Consider the following 18,606-nt stretch of genomic DNA (forward strand, 5'->3'; position numbering starts at 1 on the left):
CTCTGTGAAGTCACTGCCGTTGAATGGGGGTCCATTGTCAGTGCGGACCTCTTCCATGAGCCCATGGGTGGCAATAATTTTCTCGAACTTCATGATCACCTCCGCTGCTGCTGTTGACGTGACAATCTCAACTTCTGGATAGCGGGAGTAGTCGTCGACCACTACAAGCATGTACTTGCCTCCGGGGAGACTGCCAAAGTCTGCGCTTACTCGCGCCCACGGGGATGTTGGCCCTTCTTCAGTGATCACAGGCGCTGGAGGGTTAGGTAGGCTTGTTGCTAGGCACACTGGGCAACTTTGGACCACCTCCTCAACTGCTCTGTCGAGCCCTGGGAACCACAATTTGCTCCGGAGTCGGTTCTTGGATTTAACGATCCCTTGGTGCGACCCATGGGCCAGCAAGGCTGCTCTTTGGGTGAGGCTGTTGGGCAGCACTAGGCGAGGTCCTCGCAGGAGGCATCCTTCCGCAGAGACAGAAAGTTCATGCCTGACTTGATACAGGGCTTTTAGGGCCGCCTGGGCGTCTGGGGTGCGGAAAGATGCTGGGCTTTGTAACGCCTTCCAATCGTCCAACTCTAGGGCGCGGATTGCTATTTGGATGCAGTCATCGCTCTTGGTGGCACTCGCTACTTCCTCTAACGACATGGGTCGAGGTCGTGACCGTTCGACGATCAGCCGGACGTATTCTTCTGTGGCCGCCGCTTCAGCTGCTTCAGCATTAGTGACTGGACGGGCATGTCTTGATAAATAGTCCGCCGGGTTCCGTGTGCCTGGCCGGAATTCCACAGTGAACTGGAACTCCTGCAACTGCAATACCCACTTTTCGATTCTCGGGGGTGGACGAGAGGAGGAGCCTTGGAACAACGGTATGAGGGGTTTATGGTCGGTAATGACTGAAAAAGGGTGTCCATAGAGGTATATGTGGAAGTGGCGGCACCCCCATAAGATGGCGATGGCCTCCCTCTCGATCTGAGAATAGCATTGTTCGGTGGGCGTCAGGGTGCGGCTGGCATACGCTACGGGTGCCCATTCCCCGCATGTCTGTTGTTGCGACAGGACCGCCCCAAGGCCTGTGGGGCTGGCATCCACTAGCAGCTGCGATTCATGCTGCGGATTGAAATAGGCCAGGGTGGTGTCTGCTGACAGGGCTGCCTTCGTCTTTTCAAACGATTCCTGCTGCTCCGGGCCCCACTTCCAGGTAGCATTGGACTTCGTGAGGTCGCGGAGAGGCCCGGTCAGGTCGGACAGGTCCTTGATGAAGCGCCCGCAGTATGTTACCATGCCTAGAAAACTGCGAACAGCTGTGACAGACTCGGGAGCTGGTGCATCGTGTATGTCCTTGACCTTTTCTGGGTCAGGCCCTACCCCTTGGTCGGAGAACTTGTACCCAAAGAAACTGATGTCTCTGCGGAGGAATTCACATTTGTCTCTGTGAAGTGTTAGGCCTCGCTCTCTCAGCCGATTGAATACTGCCTGGAGGTGCCTGAGGTGGTCTTCCAGGGTCGGGGCGTGTACCAGAATATCGTCGCTCACATTGAGCACTCCGTCGAGGCCTTGTAGTACGTTGTGAATGATATTCTGAAACACCTCGGCTGCGCTCGAAATGCCAAAATTGAGTCTTGTGTACCTCCACAGGCCAGCGTGGGTGGAAAAGGTCGTGATTGGGCGGGAGTCTGGATGAAGGGGGATCTGATGGTATCCAGACCTCAGGTCCATCTTGGAGAACCATTTGGAATCCTGCAAGCTCTCCGATGATGTCGTCGATAGTCGGCGTCAGGTGACGTTCTCTTTTAATGGCGAGATTGGGGAGGCGCATGTCCACGCATATCCTTACGGCCTCCGGCTGCTTTGGCTTCTTGGCAACTACAATGGGGGACACCCACGGTGTGGGACCTGTCACACGTTCAATGATGCCTGCTTGTTCAAGCATCCTCAGCTCAGCTTCGACTTTGGGCCGGAGGTGAAAAGCGATCCGTCTGTGCCGGAGGGCTACTGGGGCCACTGACTGATCAATGTGGAGTCGGACAGGGGGGCCTCCCACGACGGGTGGTGTGGAATAGTATCGGCTATAGCCCGATTGAAAGAGAGTCGGCTTGGAGACACTCCTGTGGTGCAATGTGGGGTCAGGCGATATTCACGGAGAAACTGATAGATGGCTAGCTCCAGGCAGTGACCGTCGGCTGTTGCAATTTGGATAGTTTTATTCAGGGTCCTCATCAGCCTCTCTACCTCACCATTGGCTTGAGGCCACCTTGGGGTGATCTGTCTATGTTTGATGTTATGGCTTTGCAGGTACTCTGTGAAGTCACTGCCGTTGAATGGGGGTCCATTGTCAGTGCGGACCTCTTCCATGAGCCCATGGGTGGCAATAATTTTCTCGAACTTCATGATCACCTCCGCTGCTGCTGTTGACGTGACAATCTCAACTTCTGGATAGCGGGAGTAGTCGTCGACCACTACAAGCATGTACTTGCCTCCGGGGAGACTGCCAAAGTCTGCGCTTACTCGCGCCCACGGGGATGTTGGCCCTTCTTCAGTGATCACAGGCGCTGGAGGGTTAGGTAGGCTTGTTGCTAGGCACACTGGGCAACTTTGGACCACCTCCTCAACTGCTCTGTCGAGCCCTGGGAACCACAATTTGCTCCGGAGTCGGTTCTTGGATTTAACGATCCCTTGGTGCGACCCATGGGCCAGCAAGGCTGCTCTTTGGGTGAGGCTGTTGGGCAGCACTAGGCGAGGTCCTCGCAGGAGGCATCCTTCCGCAGAGACAGAAAGTTCATGCCTGACTTGATACAGGGCTTTTAGGGCCGCCTGGGCGTCTGGGGTGCGGAAAGATGCTGGGCTTTGTAGCGCCTTCCAATCGTCCAACTCTAGGGCGCGGATTGCTATTTGGATGCAGTCATCGCTCTTGGTGGCACTCGCTACTTCCTCTAACGACATGGGTCGAGGTCGTGACCGTTCGACGATCAGCCGGACGTATTCTTCTGTGGCCGCCGCTTCAGCTGCTTCAGCATTAGTGACTGGACGGGCATGTCTTGATAAATAGTCCGCCGGGTTCCGTGTGCCTGGCCGGAATTCCACAGTGAACTGGAACTCCTGCAACTGCAATACCCACTTTTCGATTCTCGGGGGTGGACGAGAGGAGGAGCCTTGGAACAACGGTATGAGGGGTTTATGGTCGGTAATGACTGAAAAAGGGTGTCCATAGAGGTATATGTGGAAGTGGCGGCACCCCCATAAGATGGCGATGGCCTCCCTCTCGATCTGAGAATAGCATTGTTCGGTGGGCGTCAGGGTGCGGCTGGCATACGCTACGGGTGCCCATTCCCCGCATGTCTGTTGTTGCGACAGGACCGCCCCAAGGCCTGTGGGGCTGGCATCCACTAGCAGCTGCGATTCATGCTGCGGATTGAAATAGGCCAGGGTGGTGTCTGCTGACAGGGCTGCCTTCGTCTTTTCAAACGATTCCTGCTGCTCCGGGCCCCACTTCCAGGTAGCATTGGACTTCGTGAGGTCGCGGAGAGGCCCGGTCAGGTCGGACAGGTCCTTGATGAAGCGCCCGCAGTATGTTACCATGCCTAGAAAACTGCGAACAGCTGTGACAGACTCGGGAGCTGGTGCATCGTGTATGTCCTTGACCTTTTCTGGGTCAGGCCCTACCCCTTGGTCGGAGAACTTGTACCCAAAGAAACTGATGTCTCTGCGGAGGAATTCACATTTGTCTCTGTGAAGTGTTAGGCCTCGCTCTCTCAGCCGATTGAATACTGCCTGGAGGTGCCTGAGGTGGTCTTCCAGGGTCGGGGCGTGTACCAGAATATCGTCGCTCACATTGAGCACTCCGTCGAGGCCTTGTAGTACGTTGTGAATGATATTCTGAAACACCTCGGCTGCGCTCGAAATGCCAAAATTGAGTCTTGTGTACCTCCACAGGCCAGCGTGGGTGGAAAAGGTCGTGATTGGGCGGGAGTCTGGATGAAGGGGGATCTGATGGTATCCAGACCTCAGGTCCATCTTGGAGAACCATTTGGAATCCTGCAAGCTCTCCGATGATGTCGTCGATAGTCGGCGTCAGGTGACGTTCTCTTTTAATGGCGAGATTGGGGAGGCGCATGTCCACGCATATCCTTACGGCCTCCGGCTGCTTTGGCTTCTTGGCAACTACAATGGGGGACACCCACGGTGTGGGACCTGTCACACGTTCAATGATGCCTGCTTGTTCAAGCATCCTCAGCTCAGCTTCGACTTTGGGCCGGAGGTGAAAAGCGATCCGTCTGTGCCGGAGGGCTACTGGGGCCACTGACTGATCAATGTGGAGTCGGACAGGGGGGCCTCCCACGACGGGTGGTGTGGAATAGTATCGGCTATAGCCCGATTGAAAGAGAGTCGGCTTGGAGACACTCCTGTGGTGCAATGTGGGGTCAGGCGATATTCACGGAGAAACTGATAGATGGCTAGCTCCAGGCAGTGACCGTCGGCTGTTGCAATTTGGATAGTTTTATTCAGGGTCCTCATCAGCCTCTCTACCTCACCATTGGCTTGAGGCCACCTTGGGGTGATCCGTCTATGTTTGATGTTATGGCTTTGCAGGTACTCTGTGAAGTCACTGCCGTTGAATGGGGGTCCATTGTCAGTGCGGACCTCTTCCATGAGCCCATGGGTGGCAATAATTTTCTCGAACTTCATGATCACCTCCGCTGCTGCTGTTGACGTGACAATCTCAACTTCTGGATAGCGGGAGTAGTCGTCGACCACTACAAGCATGTACTTGCCTCCGGGGAGACTGCCAAAGTCTGCGCTTACTCGCGCCCACGGGGATGTTGGCCCTTCTTCAGTGATCACAGGCGCTGGAGGGTTAGGTAGGCTTGTTGCTAGGCACACTGGGCAACTTTGGACCACCTCCTCAACTGCTCTGTCGAGCCCTGGGAACCACAATTTGCTCCGGAGTCGGTTCTTGGATTTAACGATCCCTTGGTGCGACCCATGGGCCAGCAAGGCTGCTCTTTGGGTGAGGCTGTTGGGCAGCACTAGGCGAGGTCCTCGCAGGAGGCATCCTTCCGCAGAGACAGAAAGTTCATGCCTGACTTGATACAGGGCTTTTAGGGCCGCCTGGGCGTCTGGGGTGCGGAAAGATGCTGGGCTTTGTAACGCCTTCCAATCGTCCAACTCTAGGGCGCGGATTGCTATTTGGATGCAGTCATCGCTCTTGGTGGCACTCGCTACTTCCTCTAACGACATGGGTCGAGGTCGTGACCGTTCGACGATCAGCCGGACGTATTCTTCTGTGGCCGCCGCTTCAGCTGCTTCAGCATTAGTGACTGGACGGGCATGTCTTGATAAATAGTCCGCCGGGTTCCGTGTGCCTGGCCGGAATTCCACAGTGAACTGGAACTCCTGCAACTGCAATACCCACTTTTCGATTCTCGGGGGTGGACGAGAGGAGGAGCCTTGGAACAACGGTATGAGGGGTTTATGGTCGGTAATGACTGAAAAAGGGTGTCCATAGAGGTATATGTGGAAGTGGCGGCACCCCCATAAGATGGCGATGGCCTCCCTCTCGATCTGAGAATAGCATTGTTCGGTGGGCGTCAGGGTGCGGCTGGCATACGCTACGGGTGCCCATTCCCCGCATGTCTGTTGTTGCGACAGGACCGCCCCAAGGCCTGTGGGGCTGGCATCCACTAGCAGCTGCGATTCATGCTGCGGATTGAAATAGGCCAGGGTGGTGTCTGCTGACAGGGCTGCCTTCGTCTTTTCAAACGATTCCTGCTGCTCCGGGCCCCACTTCCAGGTAGCATTGGACTTCGTGAGGTCGCGGAGAGGCCCGGTCAGGTCGGACAGGTCCTTGATGAAGCGCCCGCAGTATGTTACCATGCCTAGAAAACTGCGAACAGCTGTGACAGACTCGGGAGCTGGTGCATCGTGTATGTCCTTGACCTTTTCTGGGTCAGGCCCTACCCCTTGGTCGGAGAACTTGTACCCAAAGAAACTGATGTCTCTGCGGAGGAATTCACATTTGTCTCTGTGAAGTGTTAGGCCTCGCTCTCTCAGCCGATTGAATACTGCCTGGAGGTGCCTGAGGTGGTCTTCCAGGGTCGGGGCGTGTACCAGAATATCGTCGCTCACATTGAGCACTCCGTCGAGGCCTTGTAGTACGTTGTGAATGATATTCTGAAACACCTCGGCTGCGCTCGAAATGCCAAAATTGAGTCTTGTGTACCTCCACAGGCCAGCGTGGGTGGAAAAGGTCGTGATTGGGCGGGAGTCTGGATGAAGGGGGATCTGATGGTATCCAGACCTCAGGTCCATCTTGGAGAACCATTTGGAATCCTGCAAGCTCTCCGATGATGTCGTCGATAGTCGGCGTCAGGTGACGTTCTCTTTTAATGGCGAGATTGGGGAGGCGCATGTCCACGCATATCCTTACGGCCTCCGGCTGCTTTGGCTTCTTGGCAACTACAATGGGGGACACCCACGGTGTGGGACCTGTCACACGTTCAATGATGCCTGCTTGTTCAAGCATCCTCAGCTCAGCTTCGACTTTGGGCCGGAGGTGAAAAGCGATCCGTCTGTGCCGGAGGGCTACTGGGGCCACTGACTGATCAATGTGGAGTCGGACAGGGGGGCCTCTTAGACATCCGATGCCTTCGAATAGCGAGGAATGTTCTGAAACTAGATGGTCTAATCCTTGGGCTTGTACTGTCAGGGCGAAGTGTATGAGCCCTAACTCTCGTGCTGTCTTGCAACCGAGGAGGAACCCTGACCCCTCTCTGGAGACGTAGATCTTCGCCTGTAGTTGTGTCGAGTCGTGGGACACCGTAGTCCGAAATACTCCGCACAGGCGCAGGGGCCGCCGGGTTCCGTAGGCGAACACCTGTATTCTCGTGGGGTGGAGTGGTGGCGCATTTTCAAGATCCTGGTAGACACTAGCGGCCATGAGATTTATCGTCGCGCCGGTGTCAATGAGGGCTCTGACTGTTTGGCTATGTACTTGGACGGTGCACATTGGCTCGGCTGAAGACATGGCTGCCAAGGTGTTGAGCATGCGCACTACGTGAACGGATGCAGCGTCTTCGCCATCGTCGTCCATGTCGCTGCTTGTCGGTGTGTTCGGCAGTGGAGCCATCTGACGCACTCGCCTAGGTGGGGCGCCTTGCTTCTTCCTTTGCGAGGAGAGACAGACGCTCGCAAAATGGTTGGCTTTGCCGCACGCACTGCAGACTTTGCCCTGGGCTGGGCAGGCGCCTTTGTGGGGAGTGGCACCTCCGCACCACATGCACGCCGCATTCTTCGCGGGTGGGGCCGGTAATGGCCGTCCTTTCCTGGGGTGTCTCGGCCGGTCGTCCGCAGGTTGTGATTTGATGGCACACACCGGTTCCGTCTTAATCGCCACTGTGGCTTTCGGTTCCATGTGGGCCGCACGGGCTTTGGAGAGCTCTTTAGACCGCCCTAGGGCCAGAATGTCCCGCATGGACATGGCGTCCGTCTCTAGCACCCTCTCCCGCAGTTTCAGGGATGCGCACCCTTGGATGAACTGGGCGCGAATTTCATCTTCCTCATCCGGGAGTGTGCATGTGCTGGCCAATTTCTTGAGCCGAGCGTAGAACACATCTACAGATTCCTCGGGGAGCTGTCGCGCTTGACGGAGTAGGAAACGCTCGTAATCTGCGCTGGTGAAGGGTTCAAAGTACTTTGTGATGGCATCCCGCAGGGTCTTGTAAGTGTGGGGCGGGTTACCTTCCACAATGTCTTTAGAAATGTCATGAATGGCTTCTCCCCCTAAATGCAGCAGCATGGCACGTTGGCGGGTCACCGCGATGTTGGCCGCGACGAAGTATACCTCAAGTCGCTCTACCCACTTCTTCCACCGGGTGGCTTGGGAAGGGGGGCTTCCGGTGACGTCAAACGGTTCCAGGGGTGGAATGTTGGCCATGATGGAGCAGCAACAGGGGCTGAGCTTAATTTGTAAAATATGAAGTGCAGGTGCTCAAATGTTTGTCAGATGCCACACCTACTTTTCTCTGGCTCCGCCCACTTCATCCACTGGCTCCACCCACTTACTATATTGGCTCCACCCACATTTTCAACTGGCTCTGCTAAAAGTTAGAGGTAATATATATATCTGGCTGATCCGAAATTTCAGCAAGGGAGCCTTCCTCATAGTAAGGTTTTGATAGGAGGGTCCCTTGCCTTGTGAACATTTTGAAAAAGATTAACTCAAAAGTGCATTTAAAGCACAATGTTGTAATAAATTAGCTAAAATCACTAATGCATTGAAAAGGGACCATTTCAGTGCTGTATGTGCTGATTTGGTGAGAAAGGACAATACTGGGGTAGGGTATGCCATTTTTAACAGTCTATGAGTTCTAAGGTACAACTTTTACATAGCTTATGTGCCAAAATATACCAAAATGTTGTTAAAACACTCTAAACGGAGAAAGTGAATAACATCATGCAATGTACTTGAATTAGTCAGTCATCATGGCACTTCCAGTGGCCGAAGGGGTATGTGGTTATTCAGTACACTAGAGTATTTTGTTAGAGAAACAATTGAAAAAAGAGGATTACCAAGTGGGCTTGTTACTATAGCTTAGACCCTGGGGGATATATGTGCATTTATTAGACACAGATTAGTTAAATAAAATATGGAACTATGCAGTTCTGTATCACACAGACACAACAGATTAGAAAAGAGGCATATATTCCAAATATGACTTTTTAATTCAAGAATTGTATCTTACCAGAAAGCTCAGCAAAATGTAATCTCCACCAAAAGGACCTAGAGCTACCTAGGCCAAAGGAATAGATAATGACGAGGCAGTTTGAATTTCACAGTATTGCAAGTCAGACTCATAGCTATTAGTGCAAAATGGCCATAGTCAGTGCCATACAAAATCTAAACCTATAAAGACAAAATAATGTAACATAAAGCATATAAATACAAATAAATATGTTCTAAAATGAAAAAGCAAGGTAAGTCTTTGTGACCGGGTGTAGGGGTGAGGGGTGCACCTTAGGACCGGGAACGGACTCTGGGACAGGTCTGATAGGCAACTCCGGTGTTGAAGCAGAAACTGACTGGACAACAGGTCTTGGGAGTAAGGACGGTTTTATTGGAATAGTACGTTTAGGGTTTGGTTGGAATGTTCTCTTGGTCCTAAACGTAAGTCTCTCCCTAGCAAAGCGACTGGGATCCGTCTTTGAATCGGGGTATCCTCCTTCTCCTCCTCCGGGGTCTTTGGTCTTCCGCTCTTGTCCTCAGGGTCTGGTCAAGGTAGCGTCTCGACGTTCCGGAGCCATAGAAAGGAAGACCAACAGAGAGGGAACCGTTAGTTCTACAGTCTTTGGGGGACTTGCACCTTGGGGCCGTGTGAAGTGGAGAAAGGTCACCAGTGTCGGGTTTACTAATGTAATCGGTGACGTGGGGAGGGCACAGAATGTGAGGGTTAATCGCGGGGTAATGAACACAAGAGGAGAGGGGTACAAAAAAACACAAACGGGGTTTGCTATACACTATTTACACGCACGCCGTCTTCCCACCCACACCGCCATACGGTCCCGTACCTGGGATAGCCACGCTCCTCCCCCGGGAGAGTGGCACGGCGGCTCACAGGGTCGTTGGCCTCCTGGCTCTCCGTGGGGTTCGTCTCTTTCGGCCTGCTCTTCGGAATTCCTTCGGTGTCCTTCTTTTCCGTCTTCTCCTCTTCTCCTCAACCGCTCTCCGACGCCGCTTCTCGCCTTCTCCTCCTCCGGGGTGATGTCACACGTTTCTGTTAGTACTTCCTGTTCTTTATCCAATCCGGCCTCGCAGACGAATACAGGAGGAGGGGTCACCACCTCCTCAGAGTACGCCCAATTAAAGGCGCCGCGCTCTTCCTCCGCGTCGTCCAGTCCTGTATCCCAGGGGTCAGTCTGTAAGGAAGGAGGTATGACAGGATCAGTAATGGGAGACCACCAGTCCTCGGTAGCGCTCCGCCTCGCATCTTTACAGTCTTATAAAAACAAAATAAATTATATAAAATATAATAAATATAACATCCAAACCAAGAGACAGCTATAAGAAAATATTAAATAAATTGACACTGTCAATCAATGCAAATAAATAACCTATATAAAGTACACAACAATTAAATCTCCCCAAAAGTCCAGTAAAGCCTAACTTTTTTTAAATATTGCAATGACCCATTTTTCAGTTAGACTGGGCTAGCATCTATTTTTCTAGAAAAGCCCACACACAGTCTAAATCACTTGTGCATTCCAAATCCTCCTCTTTCCTTGCTTTACTCCTAGTGTCATCAGCTGCTCTCCGTCCTTTTGCAAGCCATGACTGAACATAGGGGATTGGATTGAATCTCTTAAATGGTGGACCAACAAGATTTAAAAACATTAAAGAAGATATTGTTTCAGTCAGCAATGATGCTCTTGTAGATGTGCAAATAAGATTCATTTGAGAAAAGCCCCGCTCACATTCTGCAGTACTGATAGCAATAGTGTGCAAAGCCATCAAAAGCTCCTTGAACTGCCTTTTAATTTCTTTTCCTCCAGATTCTTTATACTCTCTGTACGCACGTATGGTTTCTCGGCTGGCAATGTTGAATCTTTTACACAGAGACTCAATGTCACTTTCACCATAAAGAACAGGTAGCTCATCAGGCCAGTACTGTTTGTATAAAACTTTCACTTCGTTAATCAGTGTATCATAGTCAGCCTTTTTGTCAGCAGAATTAGTACCGCCTGTAGACAACAAACGATTTCTCAGATTTTCTGCAAGGCTACGAAAAAACTGTCCCTGTTCAATGATTTTGTCAGTGGTCTTTCCTTTGTGCAGCATCACACCCTGGAATATATTTTCTTCCATTGCCTTTTTACACTGTGAGAAATGCTTCCCTTGCCTGTCCACCATTGCCTCAAACACTGCTATTTGCCGACAAATAGCCCGATGGGCATCAATGATTGTAGAATCACGTTTCTGTAACTCGAGTGATAACTCTGATAACTCCTGAAGAGCATCATACATGAGGCCAAGATTAGCAACAAACTGGATAGATGATAATCGCCTTCCTAGGCCGGTGTACATATTTCGATTGGAACTGTCACGGGAAGTATCAACAGCTGCACTAGTAAAATGCTTGTAGAGAGCAGGATAAGCATTCCAAACAGCCTCTACTGTTCTAAGGCTTGATGCAACCCAACGAGTATCTAACACTCTACCTATTCTGCAGAGCTGAATGTCAAGAACTTCTGCACACTCCTTTAGCTCCAAACGGTTTTTAAAAGATGTGGAAAACAGAGAATATAGCTTGTCGAGTAAGTTTTTGAAGTGATTTGTAGCGCCAATATCTTTCATGACATCATGAACGGCAAGTTCCAGGCGATGTGCTGAGCAGTGCCAGGCTACAATATTGGGAGAGATTTTTTCTTGCAACCTCTTTACAACACCACTGTGACGGCCAAACATCACTGAAGCTCCATCACAGGCAACTGAAACCAGGCATTTGGAGAGAAAGTCCTCACTTATATTAATAGGATCTTTTTTTAGAGCAGACAGTAAACTGCTTACTATGCCGTCAGCTGACAAATCACTCAGCTCAATGAGGTCAACAAAAATATTAGCTGGGGAGTCCATGCCAGGTAGCTGCATTCGCATGTACACAATTAAAGAACTTTTCCTATTTAACGCAGTGCCTTCATCTAGTAAAATACTTATTTTTGGGGAAAGTTCAATAATTTGAGCAAATATCTTCCTCTTCATTTCTGAGGATATGTGGCGTTGTATGTTTGAGCAAGCTACATTGGAGTGCAAAATTCGACCCATATCCAGTCCATTTAACTGGTGGCAGTCTATCTCTGTTTCAAAACCATACGCTGGCCTGTTCCGCTTTGCTTCCTTATAAGCTACACGGAATATTCTGGATGTTGATGACATTTGTAAAGATTGAGCTTTTGCAGTTACTTGCAATAAAGAATCTTTTTTTGCATTTTCTAAGATTTTTAAAGTTGCAACATGAGCCTTGCTTTGTCCATGTTCTCCAATCTTTTTTCTCAATGATTTTTGCTGTTGTTTTAGATTTGTGCCATATGCCTTCACAGTAGAGTCAGTCCATTCTTTGGACAATTTCATTCCCCTGGATTTCTCAGCACCAAGATCACGGACTTGGCGACATACAAAACAGCCAAGGTTAGGGCCTTTAACAATTAACCACGGATGCTTGCGTTGGAAATATATCTTTTGATCATGTTTCCAACCTTTAGGAAGAATGCCTTTCCTAAAAACTCTGTCTGAATGTGGTTTCAGCGATAATGTGTCAAATTGTTTGCTAGTGCTTGGAGTTTCCTCTGTCTCAGTAGCAATCTCCACAGCATGATGCTGGTCATCTTGGAGAGGACTATCTTGTGTCTTTTCTTCTGTAGGTGTGATAACGCTGCTGCTAGTAGTGGTGTCCCTCTCATCTAGTGCCTTCTCTTGCACTTCATCTTCTGTGTTGTTCCCTTCATCCACCGGAAGTACATGGTCTTTTTTAGCTACTTTATTAGTAGGCTCCCCATCGTCTTTGGGCTTAAATTTTGTGAAGTAGCTTGAAATCTTCTTCTGCCCACTGTGTGACATTCTAGGGAAGCAAAGTGAAATAAAACATGCTAGACATGTGTGAAGTGTGATGTCAATTCATCTAAGTAATTACATGCACAATTATTTTTTTTGCAGTTTGCTCCAAAGAAATTTATGCATCTGCACATATATTACCATCTACTACAACTGACTACAAGTATAATCCAAATGGATCTTACTTTGCCGGGTTTGCCCACCCAAATTCAGACCTTTTCCAATTCATACGCCTGCCTGCCCTGCAGCACTCACTGAAAAGAGGCACAAAGTCTTTAAAGTTTGCCTCACTTTTAAGCTTTGGCTTCCTGTAGCAGTAGTATGACAACTAAAGCAGGGTAAGGTGGAAGTGTGCAAAGTTAGTTACACACTGTGATTCACAAAAAGTATTCATTAATTGACACTCAAGGCCAGAATGGGAACCCAAAGCAGCCCTGGCAAGTTTTGTTTGACCAGCCCCCATACAGTGCATAGCAAGCAAGCTTAATGACTGCTAGAGAGGTTTGCATGGGGGTCATTCTCCCCTCAAGAACATTTTTTTGAAAAGAAAAACCTAAAATGGTGCACAACATATTTAGCTGTATCAACTTTCAAAGCATAGTAAATTGTACACCTAAATGAGGACCTGCATAGCCACCAAGGCCAGAAAGCATGGTAATCTCACAACTTGGAAATGTCAGACAAAGGCACCCAGGCCAGAAATCATAGAAACGTCAGACAAAGGCACCCAGGCCAGAAATCATGGAAATGTCACACAAAGGCACCCAGGCTACAAATCATGGAAACGTCAGACGAAGGCACCAAGCCTCAGGCCAGAAATCGTGGAAACATCACACAAAGGCAGCCCGGAAAGAAATTATGGAAATGTCACACAAAGTCAACCAACCAGGCCAGAAAGCATAGAAACATCACACAAAGGCACTCAAGCGACAAAGCATGAAAATGTCAAAGAAAGGCACCCAAGCCAGTGGTGCTGGAACAATTTCTAGAGTGTTGGTGCTGCCCTCAATGTTACATCACTGAAGAAGTCATAAGATTGTGAAAAACCCAAACTTACACTAAGGACAAACACAGCAAATGAGCCTTGCTCATTCCGGCAGAGGTGGCGAGTGTGTGGTATGTTGCAGTAGATCATTTAGAAGCCCACTTCTTGTTGAGTGGTGTTGGTGTACTCAACTGTATGAACCAAAGCTTTCCACAATACTAAACTCACCACCCCAACTACCTCAACTTCCTGCTCTATCCAGTGCTGAGGTAGAATTCCTGCATATCAGCTGATGCTTTGGACAGCTGAATAGCTACCAGTACCAGACATTGGTAGTTGTTATTTGTTAATGATATCTATGTAGGCATACTGGCATTGGCATAGTAGCTCAACGAAACAGCTGTAACGATTCAAGATGGCTTGACATAGGTCTTTCAAGCAAAGTGAGCCCTAGGGCTTAGCACTTTAACTTAAGGCAATCTCAGGAATGGGCTGGCGAGGTGAGCTGGCATTCTTCGAAATGGGGAAAACGGACTTACTCAGATGATCCAGTAAGCAGATCTGTGCCTTGGGTTAGGTAAGGCCTCAAGGGCACTTTGCAGGCAGCATGTAGGCCTGTGCTAAATGCTAAGAGAGTTAAACTGCAAGCTATCTCAACTCAAGCCTCTCCCAGAGATGCTGTGCTGGCTGGCAGGGGTTCTTTATTGAGCTTCCTGCAACAGCTATTAGGTCTGTATCAATGAGTGATAACTTTACATCTATGTTCGGACTTGAGCACCTGTGCAGACTTATTTACCACATTAAAGTTACACATTTGAAAACGTAAACTTCAATGTAATGACATTTGGGAGTGAGAAACAAAGTCCTAAAATACTCTAGATAATTTGGACTACAGTTTATTTGCAGGCTACACTAGAGAAATAGTTTGTCTCCGGAGCAAAATACAGTACATTTTCACCAAAACATTGGTGTCCTAAAAATTTAAAACTTTGCTCAAAGTTGTTGAACAATCACCGACATGTAACGCCCTGTTTGGGAGCATTATGTAGCGGAGTACCCAGTTTCTTACATTAATTTCATTTAATAGCGCCTCTCATACCAGTTTAAGGTGTCAGAGCACTTTGCATCATTCACACATTGCATAAATACAATCCTATGTGTGTAACTCAGTATAGAGGGGATGTTACATCAGACAGGACTACAAGGTATAGGAGTCACATGTCATCCATGATTGTCATTGTAGGCAATATAGTTTAGGAGTTCAAAGTCTGAAAAAGCCCAAATGCAGAATTCAAAACATACCAGCATTGTTAGGGGTTCCCTTCAATAAGAAGTGATTTCTATCCACATTAGACCCTTTTTGCAAGATTAGGATAAAGAAAGATTAGCCCAAAAAACATATAGCTGTAATATATAACTTGCCGTTTGCATGCAGCTCTTTGATGACAGACAGACTAGTTAATAGCTTGCTGTTCTATTGTAGCATTTTAACTTACAAACTGCAAGTAACAAAAGGATCTTTTCGTCAGAAGCAGTAACACACTGATCTATTTTACATGATATGAACTTTTTGATCTGCATGGTAAACGTTATTTGCAGCAGGTATATAACCCTGGCCTGTACTACCTGCCTTTCAAGCAGTCACAGCTTCCCCTACACAAAGCTCCTGGCTGGCTTTCTCCAGGTAGACGATTAATCACCAGTTATCTTGACATTTTAATTTTTGCCTGAATATTACTGGAGCCCAGGAACTCGGCACCAGCTGCTTTGCCTTATGCTTTCTCCCTGAGAGCATATAAAGGACAGCATAGGCAGCATACGTTGGCCTTACTGAGCTGGTGCCACATTGTGTTGAGGATAGTGCGGTCTCTTTCTCCTTGCAGTAACAGTACGGGAAAGTGCATTATATATTGCTGAGATCGTTAAGGTACGTTTCTTTTAAGGCCAGCTCAGTGGCAAAATTGTGCTGCCTTCAAGGGTAATTAGTTTCAAGGTTGTTTATTACTTGGGTAAGGTAAGGGGTTGTATATGATTCCTGCTGTAGCACAAGAAGGCGGCTCTGCATTTGCGTCATTGCAAGACGAGCCCCTGACAAGTTAATTGGCCAGGCTCCCATGCCCTCATGCACATCTCAACTCATATACCAACATCACTTCTTGGTGCAGAGCCTGCTCAGGTGACGGATTGCCATTGGTTTCTTTGCAAGCAAGATCATCACACTATATTACTTCCCCTTATTTAACCCCGGGCCCAAACTCTATTACTTCCCCTTAATACCAACTCCTCTTATGTTTGATGATGAGGGCGGCTCTTATGCGACTTGCAGCTCTTCCAGGTAATCTCATACATGATACATCTGCCCATGGAAGGCAATTCTGGCTCTGAGTCCACTAACTCTCTTGTAAAAAGGCACCTGTATTGACAGGACTGGAGGAGGTCATGGGGGGTTATTAGCACCAAAATCATCCTGTACTGATTCCACTTCCAGGGAGGCAGCCTGCAACTGCGCAACAAATAGCCAGTGAGTGCATACTGCTGGCAACAACAAACATGATTGTGCATCGATTCGTGATGATCAAACTAGCCTAAAGCCAGGGCATCAGAAACAACATTTAAGCAGTGTGACTTCCGAACATAAAAAAAGTTAATCTGTAGGCCTCACCTGCGCAGATTTATTATCCATTGCTATTTGCTTCAAAAAAAAAAAAACCAGCCCTTAATGTAGTAGTGTAAGTCAGTCAGAACATTTGCGCACGTTGCAGCTTGCCTGGCACAGCCCCAGGCCGAACCCCCACAGATTTTATGATCGTGCCCGCCGGCCTGCCCTGAAAACGAAAACGAATCCTGCCCTGGGCCTGCAACCTGTACTGATTTCACCCAGGCAGCCCGCAACTGCGCAACAAATAGCCAGTGAGTGCACACAACAAGCCAACAACAAACCTGATCGTGCATCGATTCGTGATGATTAAACAACTAGCCTATGCCAGGCAGGGCATTAGAAACAACAACATTTAAGCAGTGTGTGTGACGTCCGAACATAAAAAAGTTAATCTGTAGGCCTCACCTGCGCAGATATTTTATCCATTGCTTAAAACCAGCCCTTAATGTAGTGTAACAACTAACAAGTAAGAAGTAGAAGATTTGCGCACGCTGCAGCTTGCCTGGCACAGCCCCAACCCGAACCCCCACAATTTTATGAGCGTGCCCGGCCTGAAAACGAAACCGAATCCTGCCCTGGGCCTGCATCCTCTACTGATTACAGGCAGCCCACAACTGCGTAACAAATAGCCAGGCAGTGACTGAGTGCACACTAAACATGATCGTGGTTCATCCCAGGGCTGGTTCATCCCATCGATTCGTGATGATCAAACTAGCCTAAGCCAGGGCATCAGAAACAAAACAACATTTAAGCAGTGTGACCGTCACGTCGAACATAAAAAAAGTTAATCTATTCTGTAGGCCTCACCTGCGCAGATTTTTTTGTTAATTCATGATGTCTGCCGGCCAGGCCTACGCCGCCTATCATTCCCAGCCTCCGTCAGACTCAGAGTCCAGGCCAATCTTCATGTGATGTGTAATGATAACCCTCCCAACCACAATGATAATTAATTAAAAAAAAAACGTAATCCTGCGCCTGCGGCCCCCGCCGCCCCCAGGCCCTGCCAGCGCTGCCTCGCCTCGCCTCACCTCACCTGCCTCAGCTGCCTGCCTTATTTCGGAAATTCGGCCGGCGCCGGCCTACCCCCAGGGCCCAGGCCATCTTGTCCCTGCCTCCAGGCGCTGCTGTAGCAGTGGTAGGTAGACGGTCGGGTCGACCAATCACAGTATGATTTAAAAAACCTGACTCACTGGTCTGGCCACCACCAGTAAATTAATCACGTTCACGGTTCAATCTCACCCCACTGCCAGGCCCCCTGCCCTGCCTCGCTCGCACCCAGGTCGCCCTCACCTGCTGAGCAGTGAGCACTCGCAGTCGCCGGCCGCTCCCAACTCCGAGTCGAGTCCCCCACCACCAGCAACTTTGGGCGGGCGAGGGAAGAGGTGCGGACGTGCGGTTATGCAGGGGCGGGCAGAGAAAATGCGCGTGCAATGCATTCAATTGCATGCAATCTGCGCACGCGTCACTTCCTCTGGCGCGCACAGCCCCAACCCCCGCAGCAAAGCCCTGCCCAGTGCCTGCCCCTGGGCCCCTGCAACAAGTAACAAAAGTTACAATTTACAAAACAACAAGTCCCGGACTCCCGCCCACTGGGGCCCTGATCCGCGCCGCGGCCGGGAAGTGGAATTAATTTGTTCTTAAGTAACTGGTGGGGCAGCTCAGCTGTATGCTGCAAGCATGCATCATCGACGTCGACGACCTGGTCAGTCAGATGGCAACAGTGACAGTAATACACAGCAGCGCCACACAGCCACACTCTGTGTGTGCCTGCCAGAGTCACCACCAGTCAGTGCGCAGACAGAGACACGCACGACTTTAAAAAATCAAAATGAGGCAGGAGAACAGGTGCACTTAATGCCGAGTGATAGACCCGGCCCCCATAATTAAGTGCCGGTGCTGAGCACCGGCAAGCTCCGGCTCAAATTAAGCCCTGAAAAGGGGCCCAAACGGCGTCCGGATCACTGCCAGGGACTGTAGATTGCTTGCCGGCAAGTAGGAGGACACCAGGGGCACACTCCGCGAGATGCGTGAGGTTTAGCAGGGCCGGTGACACGCGCAATGCCTGAGGTATGGCAGGTCGGCCGCGCGGCGCGCGTGCCACGTGGTCCTGGGCGCCACAGCGCATGCGCTGGTCCCGCGAAGTTCACACGGGACCGGGCTAGGCCGCAGAGACGGTCTTCCGGGCAGCGGGTGTAGGACGGACGGCACCGGGTACCTGGGGGCAGATGCGTGGGCCGCAGAGTGGCGGCGGATCAGCGGTGGCAGGAGCAGCTGGGCGGAGGAGCATCCGGGGCGCGCAGCGCCGAAGGGAAACTGCAGCACGCCACACGAGGGCACTGTCGTAATGTGGCTGCCTGACCCTGT

At 50.0% G+C, this 18,606-nt stretch overlaps 2 protein-coding genes across 2 annotated transcripts in view; one reads left to right on the plus strand and one right to left on the minus strand.

Annotated features, from left to right (window-relative positions):
• PDE3A (phosphodiesterase 3A) overlaps positions 1–18,606 on the plus strand; it is a 1,456,379-nt gene that overhangs the window by 374,497 nt on the left and 1,063,276 nt on the right. The window lies entirely within an intron of this gene.
• LOC144754569 (E3 SUMO-protein ligase KIAA1586-like) lies at positions 10,208–12,604 on the minus strand. The gene has a single exon (XM_078642961.1). It carries the CDS (start codon positions 12,602–12,604, stop codon positions 10,208–10,210), a length of 2,397 nt encoding a protein of 798 aa, XP_078499087.1.

This window comes from Lissotriton helveticus, chromosome 1_1 (assembly GCF_964261635.1).
Source record: "Lissotriton helveticus chromosome 1_1, aLisHel1.1, whole genome shotgun sequence".
NCBI classification, from domain to species: domain Eukaryota; kingdom Metazoa; phylum Chordata; class Amphibia; order Caudata; family Salamandridae; genus Lissotriton; species Lissotriton helveticus.

Excerpts from the sequence above, each read along its gene's own strand:
- LOC144754569 (XM_078642961.1), bottom strand. The coding sequence starts at position 12,604 with ATGTCACACAGTGGGCAGAAGAAGATTTCAAGCTACTTCACAAAATTT.